The 9,648-nt window shown below is 38.9% G+C and overlaps 1 protein-coding gene across 3 annotated transcripts; it reads right to left on the bottom strand.

Moving 5' to 3' along the window:
- Positions 1 to 820: 820 nt before the first annotated feature.
- LOC147311877 (sterile alpha motif domain-containing protein 9) lies at positions 821 to 9,648 on the bottom strand. 3 transcript variants are annotated; one of them, XM_086267256.1, is made up of 5 exons: positions 9,146 to 9,648; positions 8,478 to 8,567; positions 6,226 to 6,283; positions 6,074 to 6,138; positions 821 to 5,894 (listed from the first exon to the last, which is right to left on the bottom strand). In XM_086267256.1, exons 4-5 carry the CDS (start codon positions 6,095 to 6,097, stop codon positions 1,431 to 1,433), a joined length of 4,488 nt encoding a protein of 1,495 aa, XP_086123382.1. In that variant the 5' UTR covers positions 6,098 to 6,138; positions 6,226 to 6,283; positions 8,478 to 8,567; positions 9,146 to 9,648; the 3' UTR covers positions 821 to 1,430. The 3 variants fall into 3 exon arrangements, with proteins under 3 accessions (XP_086123382.1, XP_086123383.1, XP_086123381.1); XM_086267257.1 differs by lacking the exon at positions 8,478 to 8,567 and having other exon boundaries at positions 9,132 to 9,648; XM_086267255.1 differs by lacking the exon at positions 8,478 to 8,567.

The following is a 9,648-nucleotide window of genomic DNA, read 5'->3' as shown; positions in this document are numbered from 1 at the left end:
ACATACACTGAATGTTAGCGTACTAACATTGTACCTATTAATATTAAAATGCCCTTTTAGCAAATTAAACTGTTTTCCATTGCAGGTTAATATCATCCAAAATCGAAGATGCATTAAAGGCCTTCACAGAAGAAATGCAGTGGTGATGTTCACTATCTTGTGTCAGATTTAGAAATGTAATCTCTTATTGATGTGTGTCACATGGTGAGCCACCTGCTTCTTAGCCATGAGTGTGAGAGAGACTAGATGTGTCTCTGGGGGCCATGAACTTATACTCACAAAGCCCAGAAAGTAGCACCCACATTCAGCGAGACTCCATACTTTACCTATCATCCTGACCCACAGGTATAATGATAGGTAACACCATGTGGAGCCCGTGTGTTCACAAGCCTGTGCAGGGCAGGGGGGAAGTAGATGGGAAGATAAAAGAGGGCAGCACTTCCCTGTTAACCATTCACTTTTTAACATATTAGCTGCCTGAATATATGCATTTTATTGTTTGCATGACAATAAACTGTAGTTATCCATTTTTAACTATATATCCTGCATTGTTTAATGTTTCATAAATACTATTTCTTCCTTTTTGGTCTGTCATCCAAAAAAAGCATAAAGCACCTCACACTTTAGGCTGTATGAGGAGCAGTCACAGGGTTATATAATGCAAATGCTTCTTAGAGCTTTTGCATATGACCTAAACTGATCCATTCAATTTCATTCCCCCCTAATTTGAACATAGTTATGCACTTCTTCATTTCTGGAGTCTACATATAACTATTAGAGTGCATGTGCAGTGCATTTTAAAGTAACCCTTACATAGTAATGTTGCAGTACATCTTTATTAGGTAGAAAAGGTATTGCAAAATTCAGTGCTAGATTTTACATGGAAACCAAAAAACAAATCATGTTGCAAAAACTGCAAAAGTAATATAAGACAATATGATAAAACGTCAAGTGTTGGAATTTTAAACGTTAGACAACTTCATATACAACTTAGTTGTATTAATCAAATAATCATTATGCAAAAAATTAGTAGTACAAAAGTACACAAATCAAATATAAATGTACTATAAAAATGATTTAACTATACTATTAAATCCATCATATATCACTTTCAGTCATATAACCTAAAACGCGCCAACCAGTAACAGTTACATTCATTTTCAAATATCACATATCAGTTATTAAAAAAGACTAACATTTGCAGTGACTTGTGAGCTACAGTGTAAATGTTGTTAAGACATTGCTCAAAGGTTTTGTATGACAAATGCCCCCACCCCTTGCAACAATAACAAAAATACAAACATCATTTATGTAAAGTACACAGGAAAACATAATCACATATAAGCCAAAGACGACAATTATGCAGATGTCCAGTGCAAACTCTGCCAGAAAAAGCTAGCGTGTCTCATCTCTGTCATGACCATGCATAATCATTTTTGTCCAATGTCAAATGCAACAGGTCCTCTCATGGAGAAACCTATGAAGAATGACACTTTTGACCCCTCTGCATGCCCACTAATCTGGCTCCGATACATTGGGGTGACTGGAAGACCAGTATCTGCCATTATGCAATCACTATGCACCTCCCCTGTGACCCTATAAAGGAGCTCCTCCACCTTCTTCTCCTTCCATATTGTGCCACTTCCCCACATGGAGGCAAACTGCTGTTGCCCATCCACGATGCACTTTTTGATCTCTCCAATGTGGACCAGTCGTTCATAACCAGGCTTCTTTCCCAGGAGGAAATGAATAACGGGACTCTTGCCATTGTACACTTCCTTCATCTCTGCATGATAAGAGGTTTTCATCTGTGAGATGTACCTTCCAAGTTCTCTGTATACCGGACGGTTTGGCTCTGGCCATAACAGCAGAACTGCAATGAAGTAGAGCGGCAAACTCTCACTCAGTGGGATTTGCCCACAAAGAACTTGGGAGAGAAGATTTACCATGGTTTCATATGGCTGTAACCAATGTGATCCCAGTTTAAGACGACTCAACACAACATTGACATAGATAAAGTTCACTTTCTCCTTTGGAGTTGGGTTACACTGCGAAATAAAGAAATACTGTCTAGCAATCTTTTCCAACTTTGCAGTTGAGGTTTCATTTGAGAGACAGCTCAGAATCCCAGAATAGGTGTCAGCCTTTTCCTCTTCCAGGAACCGTCTCGTCTGGTGTAGTTCCAACTTAGTGTGCAAGGTTTTATTCTTCAAAAGAGATGCAGAATCTGTCTTACAGAAAACCTTTGCATAATTTCTGAAACATCTGAAAAGCTCATTTTGGGACATTTGCTCACGGCTATCTTTCATTCCAAATCTGGAGCCCAGATTTACATAAAAATTGTCAAGGAAGTCTATGTTCTTCTTCATCCTGTATTTGAGGTTGTAAAGTACATCCTCAAACTGTTTCAGAATGACATAGTAGGGTTTGTTTTTGGTGTGCCAACGATCCTTACTTTCTAGGTCGTAAAGTTTAAGATCTCCAGAAAGAACCTGGCTCATTATGCCATGACAAAGACCATCAGAAGAGAACACAGGGGTCTTTGCCAGCACATCAGTGACAAGCACACCAACCTGAATTTCTCCCAGGCAGCCAGAGGTGTTGAAAGTACAGTTGTCTGTTTTGATTTGTAATCGTTGGAGTGACTCCTTCTTTGCAAGGTTCTGTGTTTCCTGGAATGCTTCCAATGCTGACTGAGCCAGTTTCAGAAGTGTTTTCAGTTCCTCTGGACGGATGGGTTCTTCCTTGCAGTCTGCAATGGCATTCTTGAGCTCATGCTTGATCACTTGTGCTGATGTATCTGCAATATAGGAGTTGTCTTTGTAAAGATCTTTTGCTTTTTTTGCCCAAAATTTTGCCTCTACAAAATCTTTCTTTCTTAGGTAATAGTACCGGGCGAGTAACTGGGAGACAATGGGATCTTTCTCATATCTCTTTGAGGCATTTTTTAACACCATCTCTTCCAGTCCAGGTGTTTCATGTGCAATGTCCTGAATGAGTGGAGAGAACTGTGATTCCTCTAATTCATGATATCGCTTGACCAAAATGTGGTGAACATCTTGCAGGAGCTTGCTTTTGCCTTGTGTGCTTTCATAAAACGTGTCTGTGTTCAGCAGAAGGTCAGCAATTTCAACTTTTTTCACATTGTGTGTTGCTTTAAGTTCCAACAAACACTGCTTTGCAATTCTTGAGTGAATCATTTTCACAGCTCTGAAGACTACCTTACCCTGAACTGAACAGCTGGTTATAAAAGTAGAAAATTTTCCAAAACCACATTCAACTTTGTTGGATCCACAAAACGGTTTTGGTTGAAGGTCAAGGAATTCCTCACACAGAGAGACTGATAGAGAGGCCCCGTGGCAGTAAACATCCAACAGAACTAAAACTGCAAGAAGCTGGGCATTTTTCTGATTCATATTGAAGCTCTTCAGTGTGTTGCGGACCACACTCTCAATGTATTCTGACTTAAAGTTCTTCTTCATGATCATGAAACCATAGAATGTTTCAGTGTTTTTGTAAGTTTTCTCTATTTCGACTAGTTTTTCCTCAAACTGTTTCTGTTCCCTCTCAGAGAGATTATTTCCAATGAATACAGTATCTGCAGTTTGCCCAGTCGTTTCAGAAGACTCTGATCTCATGCAGTTCAAGACAACCACCTGCGCAGACTTAGACTGAATTTTTTTCTCTTCGCATTCTTTTTCAATGAGCTGCTGCAAGTCAAATACTTTTTCCATATCATCAAAGTCATCTATCATCAGCAAAACAGGGACACTTGGCAGCTGCTCCTGATATTTATACATGAGAAGTTTGGTCACCTGACTGGCTACTTCAGCAAAGTCAGCATTGTTGTTCCTGAGGACAGCACAACGAAATGTGTTCCGGAGAGACCACAATATGTGCATGGCCAAAGTTGTCCCACCACATCCAGGTACATGCATGAGGTTAAACAACACACAGGCTTTTCTCAGAGAGGATAAATCAGGTATGATTGTATCCTTGATGTAGTCAAAGTGGTCTCGTTTGATAAACGGTGTGGATCCGGGCTGCTCCGAGAAATAAAAATTCCACCACGTCACCTTTCCACCCTTGTAGAAGTTCTCCTCTATCACATTTTTTTCCTCATTTCCTCCTTCACATTGGTTCACACAAAGGACATCTAAGGTACTCAGACTTCGCTCCACTTTCTTCTCAAATAGCACTTTGCTTCCCCCACCACACGGTAGGAAACGACTGGATCTGCGATTCTCTGACCAAAGGCTAAGGATAGTGCCATTGACTTCTGCAAAGCTGAGATCATGTATGCATCTACTTGAGATGTTGATTCCACATCGAGCCTCAATTAAGTCTCTCCAGGAGTTGAATGCTTTGTCATTGTCACATATGCAAAGGATCTGATCTGTGCCTCTGAGTTCCTGCCAGAATGTACTGAAAGTCTCCACAAGGGGGTCCATCTTCTCACTTACTCTTGACAAAATTAAAAAAATGACGAGGAACCTCTTGTTTGGAAGGACATCTTTGCGACACAAGAAGGAAATCACATCTCTGATGGAGGCTCCCTTGTCCATTAACCACTGGTCAATGTCTGAGGGCGACTCATGCTCAATGCCTCCATTGCAGAACACCCAGCTGGTGTTTTGCGTTAATTTCAACTTGTTCGCAATGTCTTCAACTCCTTCTGTGATTTTATATCGTGCCGGTGAATGAATATTTACTGGGCTCTGCTGGTCAAAATATTGCTCTAATCCCTCTTTAGCTGATTCTGGATCAAAGTCCAACACCGCTGTTGGGTTCAGATCTACAAGAAATTTTAGATAATCTAACTGGCTTGGGTATGATTTGTTAGTTATTATCACATACTGCTCAACATTTGATTTATCTAAAGACAGAGAGCCACCAGTGATCATGTGACTGAGTCTAGAGCCCTGAGTGCTGTTTTTTATCACACTGAGGTGCTTCTCTTCTGCCTTTTTCCGGAGTTCTAATTGCTGAGCCATACTTTCTAGAAACTGCTCGTACTCTCGCTTGTTTGGTTGCACAAGAAGATCTCTGCTGCTACCACCATCACGGATAAAGAAACATTTTGATGGTTCTGATTCAGTTTCTTTCATTTTGCCTTTTTTCTTGCCCTTTTTTATGGTGTTTGTGTGGTAGCCGTTTTCTTTACAGATCGTAGTCTCTGGAACAACGTCGACTTCTATGACACATTTGTCAGATAATGTCGTGTTCTTGTTGAGAACTTCAACAAATCGTGGAGGTTTGATGCATGTCTGAGCAGCTTGTTTATGTTTATGTTCAAAACACCCATTAATGGCAGATTTTAGTTCCTTTGCAAAAGCCTCTCTGTCCTCAACAACCACTCCCAACACTTGACCGTGGGGTTTGTCTCCTATTCCAAAATGTATGGTGCCGTTGGTGCGGCTGTTCATGCAGGCAGCTGCAAAGCGAATGACCTCAGATGTGAACTTCTTCATTTTAGTTTCTTCTGTTGTGCTGGTGAAAGCTTTGTACTCATGGCAGGGTTCAATCAAATCTGAGGCACCTGATTCTGTAACATCAAGAATGCTGCTTTCCGTGTATCTGAATGTATCGTGGTATCTACAAAATGGATACGGCTTGCACGGTTTCCCAGGCTGGTTTCTAGAACCTACTGGCTCTTCTTTTTTAAATTTCACAACTTCATCTCTGGCACGAATGAGAAGTTTAGCCGGTCCAAAAGTCACACCAATTTTGGTTAAGTCAGTTGTATCTAAAAGCAGAAGACTTTCACCATTGATGTCTTCATTAAACAATATTTCAGCAACTTTGTCATCCACGCGATCCAATTGGAGAACCCATTGCCTCACTTGATGTTTACTCCAATCTTGTATGTCTGATGACAGATCATCTTCCTGGCACTGAAATATAAAGTCCAGTTAACATTCCTAATTTCTAAATTAATTATTAGACACTTCAATATTTAGTGAATATGTCTAGTATTATGTGGAACAGTTTAAAACATGAACCTATGTTTTAATTTATAAAAGCTCACTTCTTAATATTTGTTTTATTGAAGCATTTTTCAATTTTTACTTACCTTCATTTCACCTTGATCTGCCATGACAGTACTGCTTCCTCTTTCACAAATATAGATTAGTGATGCTACAAAATAATTTAAATAGAAATATTAGCAATAGAGGAAAAGTAACTGTATTGATTGTAACTCAAATTAAGCAAGTTCAGCCTCACCTTAATTTTTCCTGATCATCAATGATGGCTGGTCAACTTTTCACACATATTGGTAATGCTGCAAAAAAGTAGAAGTATTATAAACACATGGCTGAGGCAGTTTAGGAGTAACAAGGGAGGGATTTAAGAACCAACGAGACTAATTTATTTAGTTTCAGGGGGAATATGTATGACATTGTTAATCTCAATAATCGTTAAGATGTGCTTTGCTATACAGGATTTCAGTATATATACAGTTTTTGGTCTCCTTTATTTCTGTGGTCTCGATAGGTGCCAAGTATTGATTACAGGGTGGGCTGTTTAGCAATTGGTTACCCAGCAACCACACAATTGGAATTCATGTAGTATATGACTTAGCATTGTCTTCATGAAATAAGTAAGAACTTGAAAAAGATGTAATCTGGATGGCAGCATATATTGCTGAAAACCTATAAGTTACCATAAGTTGGCACCTGTGAAACTAAAAACTGGAAAAACAGTATAGTGCTAAACAAATATTTTGAATAAAATTTGTATAATTTGACTGTCTTTTGAAAGAACATCCCAGAGAAGGTGAGCGTTTTTAAAGTAAATATGGGGAATTCATCATTCTATGAAACTGGGCAATTATTTCAACAATTTAATAAATGAAAGATTCAGAGACTCTAGAGAGGTTTCTGCACACAGGAGCCAGGACGCAGAGCTTAGATCTTGATAGGGTTCAGGCCTGTACTGCATTAGAAACAGACCTGTGTTGGAGATCACTGCATGACCTTACAAACACTTCTGAAAAGTGTCGGCAGTTAACACAGCTCTTTGTTGCATTCACACATGCAAGGAACAAACAGAGAAGCAAGATACAGAAACACTGCTTCCTTCCTTAAAACCAGGAAGCAGCCTGTGGTCTCACCACTTATCCTCAGTTCAGTTCAGTTCTTTTTTATTTCAAAGAGGATGTTTAGTTACATCGAGACAGCAGCCTCGATAATACGTATAATAATACAGGATTATAAATTAATGTGCTTGGTATAGGTAAGTTGTACGTGTGAGAAGGCCCCATTGACGCTGAACTCTGTGTTGAAGCGAAGGTGGTGAAGGCAGAGGAAACGGAGGTTCACTGATCTCAAAGTGAGGAGTAATGATCAGTTTTAAAGAAAAGTTGAATTTTCATGTGCAGCTGGCTTATTGGCAGAAGGCTCTGCTCTTTGGCTCAGGTGCACTATGTGGCATATTACATAGTAAGATGTTTTGAGTCAGTTGTATGGTGCAGTGTGTGCTTGCATGAGAAGCCTCTGTGGAACTGTGTACTGACTGAATTAAAGCAAAGTACATATGTCAAGCCCTTGACATGATCCTGTTTTCCAGTGTGGTCCTTGGTGAAATATATTCTAATGATACAAAATTAAGAAAAACCACTACATTATTAGGATTAAGAAAGCTGCCTGAATTTTTTGTAGTAACCCCGTTGCAATACAATAATCAGTTTTGGAGTCGAATTTGTAGCATGATTTAGTGTCAGTGAAACAGAAATCTGAATTTATTATGTTCAGGACAATTATTACAACTACAATAACAGTAGTTTTGCTACTAAGTTAAATTATTTTTTCATAAATTTTATTTTTGCATTTAAATTAAACATAACATGATTATACGAAATCAACCAAGAACAGCTATTGTTTTTAACATTTGTGAAATTATAAGCATGAAAGGAAAAAAAAGAAAGGAAAAGGAAGAAAAAAAAAGAAAAAACGAAAAAAAAAACAAACAAATAAAATAATTCACGCGGAGTGTGAGGCATGAATTATGATCAGTTATTTTTTTTAAGAATTCTAGAAATGGTTGCCAAATCATACAAAAACTCGCCAGTTTCCCCTCTCTATCAAATCTTATCTGCTCTACCCTGGCCACAGACACCATCTCATTAAGCCACCTGTTAAAACACGGGCCGAAGAAGACCGCCACTGTAAAAGAATAAGTTTCTTTGCAGCCAGCATACCCATTGTAATTAAGCTCAATTATTTTAAACATATCTGTTTTCTCTGTATGGAAGAGGATTAGGGCCACTGGAAATCACAAAGAAAAAAATATGTGGTGGAATTTTCAGTTTATAAAGTCTGCAACACGGTCAGCTGTGGTCAAGGCATTTAAATTACTGTAAGCAGGAGAGCTAACACAAATCAAACATCACAGTTCTAAAGTCATGAGAGCTCTGAAACAGAAGTAGTGCTCCCACTTCTTTATCCATTACAAGGAAGAGGGAAAAAGTCACAAACTTATCACACCACACATCACGAGGCTCGTTGTTTTGTGCCCTTGGCGTTATTAGCACCTGCAAAGGGAGTTGTCTTCTCCAACTACTGAGGCTGAAATAAGTTAATATAGTTTTAGAAACTTACACTGAACAGTCTATTACAGTGTTAAAACTAGGCATATGCATAAGCTACTTAAACACTTTAAATGAGAATAATAGAAATTTTCTATTACAATTCCAAATTACTCCCCACATTTTTTAATGGTTCTAATCCTCTTCCGTACTTCTGATTCAGAAGCACACCAGTGGTTTCAGTGGTGTGCTCTACAATGCCAGCTAGAGGTTAGAATAAAACCAGGAAGTGGCTTTAGTGTTTAATGTTTTTGTTCAACCCACAAATCCAAAAGACTTAAGGCAACAGAACCAACAGAATCATTCAAAAACTGGTTAATTGCTTTCTGGTTAAGTCTTTTTAGATGTGATACAGTAGGTATTAAGTGGAGACAGGAAGATATGTAATGTAAGGTAATATAAGTAAGCGAAGTGTCATCATAGAAAGGCAAACCCTGTAAAGTAAAACGAAGAACCACAAAAAATAACTGGTTGCATCCTTACTACGCATTTACTATTTTCCCATTTATCTTTATAACAATGAAGGCTCAAAACAAATACTGACCAAAACTCACTCACATTTCATTCAGTCCGCTCTTCAGTCCTCTCGGTTTAAAGCTGAGCTCCGTAGCCAGGTTAATGTAGCGGTTTTGGAGAGCAATAAAACAAAGAGGCTTCTCCCCCTTGTTTGCGGAGGATACAGATGAGAGAAGACTGAGGAAGAAGACTTCAGCTGGGCGGGTCATTCTCAGGAATTGAAACCTAACCAAAACTGTCCGTGTGTTTCGATTATTCTTTCCGAAACGATACTTGTTGCGAGATGGGTGACTTCCTCCGTGATTTGTCAGCATTGAATCATGTTCTTTTCGTCGTCTTGATTAATTGTGAAACGATATTGTAAATCCTTTGATCCCGGAAACCCTCCCAAATGAGTCAGTGCGTCAGTCCATGAGGTCCTTGAAATGTTCCACTGGGAGTGGAAAAGTGGAAAGATTCAGTTCCAGGGTTGAAAGAGCGCCCTCCTTCTCAACTGAATAGTTAAACTGAATTTTAAAACACATGTATAATATCTAAGAGCTGAA

This window comes from Aulonocara sp. 'chitande type north' Nkhata Bay, linkage group LG16 (genome assembly GCF_057382095.1).
Source record: "Aulonocara sp. 'chitande type north' Nkhata Bay isolate Kocher_YH1m ecotype deep benthic linkage group LG16, A_spYH_male_GT1.1, whole genome shotgun sequence".
In the NCBI taxonomy this organism is placed as follows: Eukaryota; Metazoa; Chordata; class Actinopteri; order Cichliformes; family Cichlidae; genus Aulonocara; species Aulonocara sp. 'chitande type north' Nkhata Bay.
The sequence above is the reverse complement of the archived record's forward strand: the minus strand, read 5'-3'. Positions and strand labels throughout refer to the sequence as shown.